We start from the raw sequence: 14911 nt of genomic DNA on the forward strand, positions 1-14911 counted from the left end.
CTTTTGCAATCCTGTAGTCATTTGCATAAGGAAGTTGCATATTACGCATTATGTGATGTGGCAACATGAAAAATATTCAAGCAATATAGGGCACACTTCATCATTTAACTTCAGTAAGTGATTATTTTGAAATCGTAATTTTCCAAATTAAAAGGATCTTTGGTTGTACTCCCAGAAATATGCACTTTGAAAACATTTACTGTGTTAAACTAATTATTCAAGCACCTAAATCTCTGCATGCCCATCAAGGAAGCAAAAATGGGAATACTTGGGCATGGCCATACATTTATGCACGCAATGATTTTCTAAAGAGTCTGTCATAAATTCCACCCCTAGATTTATTCCAAGTATTTGCATGCTTAAACAACAATGAATTATTTAAAAAGCACTGCATTTTAAAGACGCTCTCTTTCTCACAGAGAGTGATGGATTTACTAAGAACATGTATATTTGAAGTTTTCTTTCTTCTTCTTTTTTTTTTTTTTTTTTTGAGTTGGAGTCTCACTCTGTTGCCCAGACTGGAGTACAGTGGCCACTCCCGGTCACCGCAGCCTCGACCTGCTGGGCTCCGGCGATCCTTCCGCCTCAGCCTTACGATAGCCGGAATTACAGGCATGGCTACCATGCCCAGCTGATTTTTTGATTTATGGTAGAGATGAGGTCTCGCCAAGTGGCCCAGGCGGGTCAGGCAATCCACTCACCTCAGCCTCCCAAAGTGTGGGATTACAGGCTGAGCCAGCGAGCCCGGCTTCTTTCTTCTTTACATTGAAAAGATACTATAGGAATTTAATATTTAATGAAGACTGCTGTGAATTCAAGAAAGTGATGCCTCCTCTACAGAAAATCTTGCAAAGCTACTCACTTTCAGCATGTGCTTCAGGGACATCCCTATCCATAATTCTCCAATAATAACTTTTACAACTAATTTTTTTTTGAGTAGGAGTCTCACTCTGTTGCCCTGGCTGGAGTGCAGTGGCACTTCCATGGCCACCGCAGCCTCTACCTGCTGAGCTCAGGCAATCCTTCTGCCTCAGCCTTCCAAGTAGCTGGAACTACAGGTGTGTGCCACCACGTCCTGCTGATTTTTTTAAATTGTAGAGACGCAGTCTCTCCAATTTGCCCAGGCTGGCCTTGAACCCTGGACTCAGGCAATCCTCTTGCCTCGGCCTCCTAAAGTGCTGGGATTACAGGCTTGAGCCACTGTGCCCAGCCTACAAATAAGTTTTCTTTTAGTTTATTTTTCTTTTTAAATAATTTTAAAATTGAGAGCAATCCAACCTTCTTTCTGAAGTTGCTCTCATACGTACAACGTAAACTACTAGGTTACTTCTGTAGGATGATGCTAAAATGTACCCAGTTAGGGAGAAGATGCATCATGGGTAAATTGCATGCACGCCAAACTGACTCGACTGGTGTACTCTTCCTAATGCAGCTTGATGGTATTTCTTTTATTTCTTTTTTCTTTTTTTTTTGAGTTGGAGTCTCATTCTGTCGCCCAGACTGGAGTGCAGTGGCCGTTCCCGGCCACCGCAGCCTCGACGTGCCGGGCTCCGGCGATCCTTCCACCTCGGGCGCGCGCTACCACGCCTGGATAATTTTTGATTTATTGTAGAGATGAGGTCTCACCAAGTTGCCCAGGCGGGTCTCGAACCACCACGCGGGCTCTGGCAATCCACTCACCTCGGCCTTCCAAAGCGCAGGATTACAGGCTGAGCCAGGAGCCCGGCCCTTGATGGTATCTCAATGTCCCGGCTGGCTTCTCCTGTGTCCCCAGTGCAGTGCCTGACCTCAGAGACTGGGCTCTAACTAGAGGTTGGGCATTCACTGACCTTTTGGTGCTTGTGTTGGAGATAGGCAGGTAGTCCATGACAGCGATGTATACATATTGCTTGGCGTCATCTATCACACTGTAGATGGCGTCTATGTCAAAACTTCTGTTTTTAGGGCAAAAGAGTTTAGGAGAATTCTGTGAAGACACAAAAGCCAAACTTTTAGAGTACTAATTTGTGACTTCTGGGTATTTCTTTATTTGTTTCCATGGATCTTGCCTTGTTACCAAATTTTTGCAAACCTACTTTCTGGTTCTTGATCAAATTAGACAAAGATATTTTCAGTCTTATCAAAGTTGAGTAGAGATCAAGGCATATGGAATGGGTTTCAAGTCTGTCCTGTTTCAGGAGAGAAGTCCTTTTTTGAATCTTTTGACTAATTTGTCTTAATTTATTTTTAATTAAATAATTTTTAACAGTAGAAAATTTAAAATTGACACATAATAATTGTACATATTTTGGGGTACATAGTGCTGTTTTGATTTGTATAATGATACATATAACAATTTAGTGACCAAAACAGTGTAATTAGCATATCCATCATTTCAAATATTTATAATTTCTCTGTTAGAAACATCGATATCTTCCTTCTAACTATTTGAAACTATGTAATATATTATTGTTGACTACAGTCATCCTATACTGCTATAAAACAATAGAACTTATTCCTATCTAACTCTAATTTTGTGTCCTTTACACATCTTTCTCTATTTCTCCCTTCCCCCTACCCTTCCCAATCTCTGTTCTACTTTTTACTTAGGAGAGAATTCTTGCTTTCAATATACACACCTCTGCTTTTGGGAGGAACATTCTAGCTCCACATTTATGTGAGTCTGTCATACATAACTGTTAATTTTCTCAGGTGTTATCATATAGATACATATATGTACACATAGCAAGTCATTTACCCCAAGACCCAGTTTCATTTGAAAGGTGATGTGGCTATGAAAATGTTCAAGAAACCAAATCCAAAAACCTTGGAGCTTTTTCCCCTGAATCTTTTGAGTCAGGAAGAGGAGTGTTGATTATTGAGAAAGAGCCATCAATAATTCTATAGGAAAAACTGAGTGAGTTATTAAGATGTCCAAATTCATCAGGAGAGTCAGAGAGGAAGAATATTCTGAAAGACTTAAGCAAAATGAAAAAAGAGACAAATTCTGCTTGAGGTATTTTTCTCATGTTGCTTGAGGTGGTTTTCATCTTATAAAAATATGGTGTTTTTAGATGTAGTTGCAGTAGAAAGGGAAGGATGTGCTTGGTTGTTTTTCCACCAAGCAGAACTGAAAATAGTGTAGTTCCTATCTCACTCTGACAAGCAATACATTCTGGCAAGTCTGGGAGCACAAATAATGCAAGAGGAGCTTAATACCAAAAAGCTCAATAAATGGGTTTCTGGAATGAATGATAGTACTGGGAGGTCGGAGTTCCTCCTCAACAAGTGGTGTTCTGGAACAACTTCCCATACTGCATGATAGGAATCCCCACCCCAGCTTGGAGGTTTGTGAGATGCAGCTGTTAGAATGGATGCCCACCCTGGAAGGGCATGGGGTTAAGGAAGGAACATATTGAAGGTCACATGCCCTGCAGGTGTTTCGACCCAGAAAGTTCTTTTGTCAGGTGATAGGCACAATGAGTTTTTGATCGTTTAAATTACTTTTATTTTGGAATGAGGATAAGCTTCTAAGTCTTTTTTTTTTTTTTTTTTGAGTTGGAGTCTCACTCTGTCGCCCAGACTGGAATGCAGTGGCTGCTCCCGGCCACCTCAGCCTTGACCTGCTGGGCTCTGGCGATCCTTCCGCCTCAGTCTTCCAAATAGCCGGAATTACAGGCATACGCTACCACGCCCAGCTGATTTTTGATTTATTGTAGAGATGAGGTCTCGCTGCCCAGGCGGGTCTCGAACCCGCGGGCTCAGGCAATCCACTCACCTCAGCCTCCCAAAGGTGCGGGATTACAGGCTGAGCCACCGAGCCCGGCAGCTTCTAAGTCTTAAAAACAAAACAGAACAAGACAAAACAAAAATAAAAAAACGCTAGTCCTACATCTTTCACCAGCATACAGGGCTTCCCTGTATGTCCTCCTCTCTTACTCCTGGTGGTAGAGCCTTTTTAATAACTTCCGAACTCATTGCCTCATCTTCAGACGATTTAAGAATAAACACACACCACTCTGTGGATGAACTGACTCCCAGTCTCTCGGCATCCAATCTGAACTCCTTGGGAGGGGTGTATCAAGCCTTGTGTCTCTGCTTCCCTCATCCGACAGCTACCATGCCATCTGTGCCCCAAACCGAAACAACCGCCAGTCCACAGCTATGCCTCATCCTGCTTGCCTCTGGACATTTGCTCATTCTGGCCCCTGTGGCTGACACGTTTCCTCATTTTTGCCTATTTGTATCCTATTCTGCTCTCTAAATGCCAGTTCCAATACTATCTCCTCCATGAAAATGTTTTTATATCCCCAACCAGAGTTTGCTTCTCCCATCTCTGTCCTCCTAAACTATTTCTCTTGCTTTTCCCTTTTTACCATCTTGACCATTTTTAAGTGTACCGTCTAGTAGCAATAAGTACATTCACATTGCTGTGCAACCATCACCACCATCCGTCTCCAGGATTTATTTCCATTTTATTTTTAGCACATCCAAACTTCTTATAATTAGTTGCACTTGCCTCCTTGCTTAGACTGGGATTGTATTTTATTCAATTTCCTATACCATTAAAAATTAAATGTTTAAATTATTTAATTTCCTCAGCCTGCTAGGTCCTCTTTAAAACGTGCTTTGGGTTAATGTGGAGAAGCTGAGAGTCTTAGCTCGGATGGGCTCTAAGAAGGCCAAGTCTAAAATGTATCTAGATGCTGACACTTCTGTTTCATTTAGGAACTTCCTGGATGTCATTGCATGTTCCAAAACTGAATTTTGGGTTTGGGGGGAGGGGAGCAAATTTACACAAAGAGTTGTGGATGGCCTCTTTGCATTTGCTATTATCTTACACGTTTGAATGCTGTACCAGTGTTTAGAGTAAAGAACATGGGCTTTGGTGATACAGACCAGTTTCCAGCACTTAGAACCTGAGACATCTTGGTGTGTCCTTGTATTTTTTGAGCCTCTGTTTCCTACTGGGACTAATAACAATAACACACCTTAACACTAGTTTGCCCTGAGGTTCCAGTAAGAGAACTGGCCTATTCCTGGCTGGGTTCTGTGCTCCTCTTCTGTGCTTGCTTCATTCAGTCGGCAAATACTCCTAAGTGTCTGCAATGCTCCAGGCTCTGGTCTAGGCATGGACATACATCAGTGGTCAAGGTAAGATCCCTACTTTGTGCAACTTCACTCTAGCACCTGTTGCATGGCATTGCGTTCGTTTGTCTGTGTGTTTATCCACTTGCTTGTGAGCTGCTTGATTATATCTCTCTTGTACCTTTGCCGTGCATATATTATATGCTCAATAAATATTTCTGGAATGAATGTGAAAGTGCTTCATAAACTTATAAGTGTTAGAGGCTTGTTTGTTGGCATTTCTTCAATCCAGGTAGTTCCAAACAAGTGTGCACGGAGCTTTATTACCACTATTTACCTGCCTTATTGTTCGTTCCCGTGTTCCCATTGCCAACAACACCTTGAACATGGCAGGTGCTCCACGTGTTTATTAAGGAAATGCATGATTACGCGTCTTAGTTCTCTTGAGCCTGGGGCTTGGAGATCTCACTATGTGTTCTAGAGCCCTCTCCTTTAAAAATAGTGCCTGGATAGACTAGTGGCTTTAAAATGTTTGTTCAAAATACTAATGAATAAACAATAACACAAAAGAATGATAAGGCAAAGGAAGTTTACTAGTTCCAATGCTCAGAGAAGGCTGTTAAGTTCCCCTCTTAGCACTCCTGAATTCATTTTCTGAAACTTGTACTTCTTTTTTATTTTATTTTTTTAATTTTCTCAAATAACTAAAAGTAGATCTATTTACCTTGCACTTCTTTATTCCATATAAAGTAGCAGGAGGGGGGAAAACAGAGACCCTCTTCAGTATTCCAGCTCTTTGGTAAGTTTTTGCCAAGCAAAAGCTCTTTTTTTTTTTGAGTTGGAGTCTCACTCTGTGGCCTAGGCTGGAGTGCAGTGGCATGCTCATGGCCACCACAGCCTCGACATGCTGGGCTTAGGTGATCCTTCTGCCTCAGCCTTCCAAGTAGCTGGAAATACAGTCGTGTGCTACCCTGCCCGGCTTATATTTTGAGTTACTGTAGAGACAAGATCTCGCCAAGTTGCCCAGGCTGGTCTTGAATCCCTAGGTTCAGGCAATCCTCTCACTAGCCTTGCAAAGTGCTAGAATTACAGGCTGAGCCACCATGTCTGGACCAAACAAACACTCTTGAGGCAGATTCTAGGTTCATCTTGGTTTGTCTCTTAGACTAGCAAGTGCCTTATGCATACATGTAATTTATTTTGCATACCCTTTACATAATTACTTTGTAAAGATCCTAGCAAGTCTTTAAAAATTTATTTCATAGTAGTTTCCTGGTTTTTAAAAAGCTTATACTACATTTCTAGAACATATATGTTAAAATATAATTAATCATAAAAAGAAAACCCATGAAATGGCAGAAAAAATATATGCAAATCGTGTATTTAAGCCAGGCATAGTGGACACACCTGTAGTCCAAGCTACTCAGGCGGCTGAGGCTGGAGGATTGCCTGAGCCCAGGGGTTTCAGTCCTGCCTGAGCAACATATCAAAACCCAGTCTCTTAAGCAAAAACAAACCCACACACACACACACACACAAAACCCTCACATATATCTGATTAAGGGACTTGCATAAAGAATGTATAAAGAACTCTTACAACTCAATTAAAAAATAATCTAATTTAAAAATGGACAAAGGATTTGATAGATAGGTATTTCTCCAGAGAAGATATACAGATGGCCAATAAGCATATTAAAAGGTGCAAATCAAAATAACAATAAGATTCCATTTCACACTCACTAGGAGGGCTAAAATAAGACAGAAAATAACACGTGTTGCCAAGGATGTGGAGAAACTGAAAGTTTCATATATTGCTGATGAAACTGTAACATGATATAGTCAATTTGGAAAACGGTTTGGTAGTTTCTCAAAATGTTCAACATAGAATTACCACATTACCAGTAATTCTACTCATAAGTATAAACCCCAAAGAATTAAGAACAGGCATTCAAATAAAATATTGTACATGAATGTTCATAGCAGCACTATTTACAATAGCCAAAAGTAGAAACACCCAAGTGCCCATTAACTGATAGTTGGCTAAACAAAACATGGCATGTCCACACAATGGAATATTATTTGACCATAAAAAGGAAAGAAGGAAGTACTGGTCCATTCGACAATATGGATGAGCCTTGAGAACATTATGCTAGGGAAAGAAGCCAGTCACAAATGACTGTATTTTATGATTCCATTTATGTTAAATTTCTAGAAAAAGCCAAATCCATAAAGAGAAAGTAGGTTAGCGGTTTCCAGAGACTGAGAGAAGGAGAAAATGGAAGGTGACTGCTAATAAGTATGAGGTTTTTCTTTGTGGTATAAAAGTGTTTTAAAATTAGATGGTGGAGATGGTTGCAAACCTCTGTGCCTGTACTAAACCCCACTTAATTAGTATACTTTTAAAAGGTGAATTTTATGTTATGCCAATTATATCTCAATAAAGCTGTTAAAAATGTAACTATACTGAAAGTTCTAAAGAGGAGTGTGATGAGATATTTTTCCATAGCAGCACCAGATTCATTCTTTCTCTTCCTTCCTTCCTTCTTTCCTTCCCTTCCTCCCCTCTCCCTCCCTCCCTCCCTCCTTCCCTCTCTTCTTTTTTAAACTACTGAGGTGACATTACCAAGTTCTATCCAGTGTCTTCCCTCCCTCACTAACTATACCTCAGTATACATGACTGATGGGTGAATGAACTGAACAATAAACAACAAGAAATAAAATTTGCCTAAACTTGGACCAATAAAAACAGATCTTGAACTAACTAGTCTTTATCTTGGAAAGCAAATGCATAATCTTAAGAGCACTAAAAAGCAATCTACAAGACCGAAGCTCAATCAACTATCATTCCTATCTTTCAATTTCTATGGCAAATGTAAGAAAATTAGAATTATCTGCTCCTAGTTACTAGAAATCACATAGTTAAATCTAATCAAGTGCCTACTTGTGTTTCATGAAAAAATTAGAAGTAATCTGTATTGATGTCTTAATATTTTTTGAGTTGGGTATCTCACTCTGTTGCCCAGGCAGAGGTACAATCCTAGCTCACCATGGCCTCAGACTCCTGGGCCCAAGCAATCCTCCTGCCTCAGCCTCCCAAGTAGCTGAGATTACAGGTGTGTACCACCATGAGCAGCTAATTTTTTTATTTTTAAAAATTTTGTGTAGAGATGAGGTCTTGCTATGTTACCCAGGCTGGTCATGAACTCCTGGGCTCAAGCAATCCTCCTGCCTCAGCCTCCCAAAATGCTGAAATTGCAGGCGTAAGCCAATGCACCTGGCCTGTATCACAAATTAAAATTTATATTCAGTTATTAATGATCCAAAATCTAATTTGGGGAATGGTTATTTTTGAGGTCTTCAAATATTATTTTTGTTAGTATTCAATTTAGACTTGGGAGTGTCAGCTTATAAAAATATATGATTTTAAGGTATTTTACAACAAATATATTGAATTTAAATAAATTTGTCTTGGCATTTGTTTAGCACATATTACTGAGAAAACTGTATGCATTCAAGAACTTTCTATTAATATTATTACTAATAAAACCAGTCCAACATTTATTGTTGTTTTTAGACAGCACTGAGTGAGATACTGAGAATATCAATGAAGAAGACCATATATTTTATTATGCCAATAGTGATAAAGATGATTACAAACAAATAATTGTAAAAATGTGATAAATTATATAACAGAGGTGAGATAAAGGAGCTCTGGATGAATGACACCAATTCAATAGCAGAGGTTTTCTGACAAGTTTTATACCTGTAAGGTTTTATACCTCTTCAAAATTGGTGTTCAGTCAATAGCTGTTGAATTTAAATTCAAAGATAGGTTTCATATTATTAATAAGAAATAGGAAATAAAATAGAAAATTAAAATAGAAATAGAAAGTAAAGACGTTATACAGTTTAAAAGACTACCCGAAGAACTGTTTCACAGCTCATCTTTTGGTAAACTAATAAAAAGCAACTTGTAAATTTGCCTTAGAATATAATAAAGATCTTGCATTTTAGTAGATTTTACTATAGGCCTGAGGCCATTCTCTGTGGTAGATATGTTAAGTTTAGAATCAACAAAAAGGAGTGAGAATTTAAATTATGCCACAACCACATTTACTTATCTCTAAGTTTCAAAGTGTAAATTCAAAATCCAGTGATTATCCAAAATGTGTTCATTAATTCATCTATTTTTTGCTGTTTCCAATCTGTTCTACTTGACCTGGCTGAGCAATTGTCCCAGGCGAGGCATGTCATGTCACCCTGTTACCATCTGGATTAAAGGTTCCTTGGCAAATTTTCTGTTGCTTCTCAGCTACAAATTGGGAATACTCTCTGGCCTTCTGTCCTTAAACGGTGGTCTTGAGATGAAATAAAAATGTATGCATGAAATATTTGGTTAGTAAAATGCCCTATGAAGTATGCTATTTGCTACTCCTTACTCGACCTCCAAACATACAAAAAAAAAAAACTATTTTAGCTCTATTTGATGAAAATTTTTCATAGTCTATTTTCTGCTATTCACTTTTATGTGAATTTGTTATTCAAAACAAAAACTTCAAATTCCTCTTTTCCCTCTATTGTTACATTTCTAAAATTTCAGATTGTGCTTTCATTTGAAGAGGCAAAAACGATAAAATGTACCCTTTAAATGGTCTTTGGTGACATAAAAGTTGGCATAAAAGCACTGAAATCAATCGAGAGAGAAAAATAACAATATTAAATTGGGTGTATGGTTTAGAGAAGTTGATCTGAACATCAGGATCACTTCAGAAGCTTGATTCAAATCAAAATTCCAAGATCTCTCCTAGATTCAGGGGATCAGATCTGAGTGGGGGTGGCAGAAATTGTGAACCTACATTTTAAACAGGCTCCTTAGACAATTCTTAAATACAACAAGTCCTTATGTAATGTTGTCAACTGGATCTTGGGTACCAGGACTTTAAAAAACCAATTGTACCATAGGCTAATTGATGTAAATGAGAATTAAGTTACTATGGCATATTTCTGGTCACAGAAACACCACCAAACTTCTAAACAAAGACCAAAACACTTCTAATATTAAACACAGAAATAAACATGAGCTGTGTATACATTTAAGAAAGATTAATGAAAACAAGCATGATAATTATTTACCTGCTTTTTCCAGTTCAGTGTCTCAGGTGGTCAGAGCCAATCCCCGCAGCTCAGGGTAAGGCAGGAACCTGCCCTGGACAGGACACCATCCAAATCAAGGTGCACTCACAACCTCCCCCACACCCACACTCACATTCACTCACTCTTGGGTCATGTAGACATGCCCATGAACCTCATAGGCACAGCTTTGGGATGTAAGAGGAAACTAGGCTGCCCAGGGAAAACTCACACACACATGGGGAGAACATAGAACCCCTTTTGGTACTTCTGGTCTGATGGACTCTGTGTTGGTAGATAAGCTTCAATACCTTCTGTAGAATGGTCAAACCCCATGGCCACCTTACAGGATGCCTGTGGGACTCAAATGAGGTAACTCCAGGTATCGGGCATGAGGGATGATTATTAAGATGTATTCCCGTTATTATTGGGAGTAGCATATGATTGAGCGTCAGAATGGACACATTTGAACTCTTCGAGGTATGGGATAGAACCAGTCTAATTCATTTTTGCCCAATACAAGGTCACATTCAAACATTCCAACTTCATAAAGAGCCTTTGGAGGAAGAAGGAAGGGAAGGGAAAGAGAAAGAGGGAAAAACAACTCACCGACACAAATGCTTGAGATTTAGTTTCATTCAGCTGAAGTTGCAATTTCTTTTCATTGTCATAGACTCCATAGAGTCTCTTGGACCAGGTTTGAGGTACTCTGCTCTTGAATTTTAATGAACTATATAAAGCAAATATCCTTTGTAAATCTAGGACCAGGCAGCTGCAGTTGTAGAAGATGACACCGAGTTCTTTCATCTGTGAAATTAAAATTGAAAGCATCAATTCCATGTGCTTATGATGGTGTTATTTTCAGAGAAAAAAAGAATGCATAAGAATAAAGTCGTGACTTTTTTTGGGTAATTTCTATTACACAGCAGTATGTAGATATAGTCACATTATGGTATATAGAAGTGATATGCTATAAAAATGTTTAAATATTTAAGTAGAATTTTTGCTTGCATTTTGTAGTCTGGCTCTTGCAGATAATTTTCCCATTTTCATCTACACTTTTCATATAGACTCTTCAGGTTTGTTTCCTTCAAATTAATTTTTGTATGAATCCTTAAATTATGCAGCAAGAATAAGATTGAATTTTAATTGCAGTATAACAGAAATGGTTACTATCATGGATTCTGGAGTCAGACTCTCTGGAATTAAGTTCTAGCTCCACAATTTTCTAGCGGTATATGACTTTGGACAACATGTTTAATGTCTGGCATCAGTTTCTTCTTCCATAGAATGGAGATGGTAGTATTTATTTCATATAGTTGCTCTGAGACTTAAAATGGTTACTACTCATAAGAAGCTTAGAACAGTGTCTAATATATGGTAATCACTAACAATAATGTTAGCAATTATTATTCTCATTAACATTGCACAAACCTCAGGAGTCGTAGACCAATAGAATCCTGCAAAAAAGACACCCTAGAGATGACTTTGTCTACCTCTCTCAGTGCATGAATGAAGAAAAGAAAGACCACACAAGTAAGCAAAAATACTCTTCTCAAGTTAAAGATTTAGTCAGAGGTAAATTAAAAACTTGAATGCAAGCTTTCTGACCCCTGATTAAATACTCCTAGGAACATAGCTGTACTGGCTTCATTTGAGTCCAGCGTTTCTTTTTTTAAAATTACAGGTGATTTTTAGTGGAGTTGATGAAACTATACCAAGTGAAATTTTTGCCGTGAAAGAAGAGTACACAAATGTACATGCTTTATATGACCTAAACAACCAGTGAGGGAACATGGCTTTCTAGAGACCTGGGCTTCACTGATATGAAACTCCCTTCCTATCCTTTTCTTCAGCCCCTACTCAAGACTCTACTGGGGGTTATAGGGATGCCACCTTCCATGTAAGGACTTATCTTTTCTCGCCCCCTGGGACTCTCCAGTACAATATGCCCTGGAGATCTTTTCATACAGTCCCGTTATCATTTACCAGCTTCATAGTAACCACAGAATAGATGGATACAAGTTGGACACAAGGATACTAATGGACTTTTCATTTTTTCTCCAACGTGAAAAACAAAGCAGTGAGCATCTTTGTGCCAATATCTTTGTGTATCTTTGGAAAGATTCCTAGAATTACATGGACACATACCTGACGGACAATGCAAGATTAAGAAGGTAAGAGGAAACGGAGTGTAAACCTGGTGTGTGCAAAGGCACTGAGGCTGGGATGATATAATCAGAGCCATGTGGTTGAAGTGGGCTAGACAGGGGAGAACGTGTATGTATGTGTATAGATCTCTTTTCTGATGGCAGAAGATAAAAATGGAGGGACAAAATGTCAACTCTTCAGAAGGCCTGTGCAGAGATAAGTAGTTTGTTGTTTATGCTGGAGGTCATGCGGAAGCAAGCAGTGGGGAGGGGGAATGATCAGGCTGTGAATTGGAAAGTTCCTGTTGCATGTGGTGTGGAGAAGGGGACAGCTAGGGGCAGGACACTCAGACCCTAGGCCTTGGCGGTGGCAAGAGAAGAGACTTACATGTTATGTGTTTTCTAATCTCAGAGATGTCCAAACACTGCCTAGAGTAATTGCTAATGACTGCCACTCTCATCCCAGGTTGGAGACAGGGCCCTCTCTCTGCTGTCTACAGGGTCTCAGGCATATTATGCTCTGCACCTGGTCTTCACACTTTTGTGCCTTTTCCCAGAAGGAATCAGTGTTATCACATAAACTTCTCCAAGGAAGCATTTAGCATTTCATTATTTCTCAACTTTTCCACCAGTTTAGCCTTTATTTATTTTTGTTTTGTTGTTGTTGCAGTGTGTGTTTTGTTTGTTTGTTTTTAACAAGAGTCTCACTTGTCACCCAGGCTGACATGCAGAGGTGACATGGCTCACTACAGCCTGAACCTACAGGGCTTAGGTGATCCTCCTACCTCAGCCTCCCAAGTAGCTGGAACTGTAGGTACATGCTACCACACCCAGATAGTTTTTTGATATTTTGTAGAGTGGAGATCTTACTATGTTGCTCAGGCTGGTCTCGAACTCCTGGGATCAAGCAATCATCTTGCCTCAGCTTCCCAAAATGCTGGAATTACAGGCGTGAGCCATCATGCCCAGTCTCCACTTAACCTTTAGAACTAGAATCTATGTCTGGTGATGGGAATAGGGAAGTGGGGTGGGAGTAGAGGAGCTGACATCTGATTTCCCTTGGGTTTATAGCCGCCCTACAGACTGAGGGCTTTCCTGATACTTTTTTTTTTTTGCCTTCTGGACCCATATATCTGATGTGGCATGTTTTACATTTTATCATAATTTTAAGAAGTTATATATATGTTTCCCTTAAGTGACTCTGGAGAGGGACAAGTTAGGTTAATATTTTTACTTCCAGTGGTGGGCATATACTAGTTGCTCAGAAGTTTTCTACTGAATGACTACTTGGCCTTTTAAATAAATAGATGGTGGTCAGAGATGAAAATAAACTTGCTTCTCAATCCAGGAGACCTAGCAGCAGGCCAGCCCAAGGGCCTCTGATCTTAAGCACCTGAATCTAACAAGAATCTCTCTGCTGGTACAAGGGTCCTGAAGCAGCACAGCTGGAGATGACCACAAGAAACCCATCTGGCTATGCCAGCCCCAGATATCCACCTGGAAGAGTTTCACAAGCATGACACTCAGTGGTCAGTATCAATGACAGACCTCAGATTGGCCAATGGCCCAACTGTTTGCTAGGTGTGCTTCCTGCACCTCCCAACAATGGAGTACATTCTGTATCTACCAGCAACGGGGTGCATAGCCCAACACCGGGTTGTCTTTTGAATGAGGGACTGCCTTTAAAAAGTCAATGCTATCCAAGCCCAAGTAGGGCCCCAGATAGACCACCATGAAAGTAGAAGTCAAAGTAATCATTTGACTTTTGAAACCAAAAGACAAACTCGGTGGTCATAATTCACCCTCACTATGTTCTGATCTCTTTGGTGTACTTTGGTTTTTCCACATTTGGTGATTCCAGGTCATTTGCTCACACATGGCAGACACGCATGTTTGGAAAGCTCTGACAAAACCTAGATAAGAATAGGCTCTTTCCCTATCCACCTCGTTCTCAGGAATGCATGGTCCCTAGTCCTTACATGGAGGTTTGCCATTTCTGCTTCAACTGGTGCAGATTAAAACCAACAGCAGAGGATGTGGAGCAAAGCAGCTGTCCTGTTGCCACACCTGCTGACATGCAGACTGCTATTAAATGAAGTAGTCATAAGCACTACTACAAGTGCTCCCTACCCGAAGAAAGACAACTGTTCTTCATTATGGTAAGATGTGACTATTCTGGATAACAGTTATTTTGAAAATTGACATCTAGGAGGGTGCCAGGGTGTCATCTCTGATAGCTCTCCCTGCCTAGGAGGCACAGGGACAAGAGAGAGACAAATATGATCCAGTTAGGACACAGTGAGACACTTTCTGGAACAGGCTCTGGAGATAGACTAACTCTACCATGGAAAAGCACGTCACCTCTTCACTTCCTTCATCTGAAAATGGGTATGTAGGCCAGGCACAGTGACTCACACCTGTAATCCCAGCACTTTGGGATGCCAAAGTGGAAAGATCACTTGAAGCCAGGGGTTGGAAACCAGTATGAGCAACAAAAGGAGAACCTGCTTGTAAAAGAAGAAGAAGGAGGAGGAGGAGGAGGAGGAGGAGAAGGAGTGGAAGAG

The 14911-nt window shown here is 39.9% G+C and overlaps 1 protein-coding gene across 1 annotated transcript in view; it reads right to left on the reverse strand.

Moving 5' to 3' along the window:
* The window catches only part of PLD5 (phospholipase D family member 5), a 115503-nt gene that overhangs the window by 18913 nt on the left and 81679 nt on the right, over positions 1-14911 (reverse strand). The window contains exons 2-3 of the mRNA XM_008055632.2: positions 10807-11004; positions 1830-1966 (exon numbers count right to left, since the gene is read on the reverse strand). Coding sequence (XP_008053823.1) covers positions 1830-1966; positions 10807-11004 — 335 coding nt within the window. The remainder of the gene's footprint in view (positions 1-1829; positions 1967-10806; positions 11005-14911) is intronic.

Source organism: Carlito syrichta, unplaced genomic scaffold, assembly GCF_000164805.1.
Source record: "Carlito syrichta isolate Samal-C Ts95f unplaced genomic scaffold, Tarsius_syrichta-2.0.1 Scaffold301897, whole genome shotgun sequence".
NCBI lineage: Eukaryota > Metazoa > Chordata > Mammalia > Primates > Tarsiidae > Carlito > Carlito syrichta.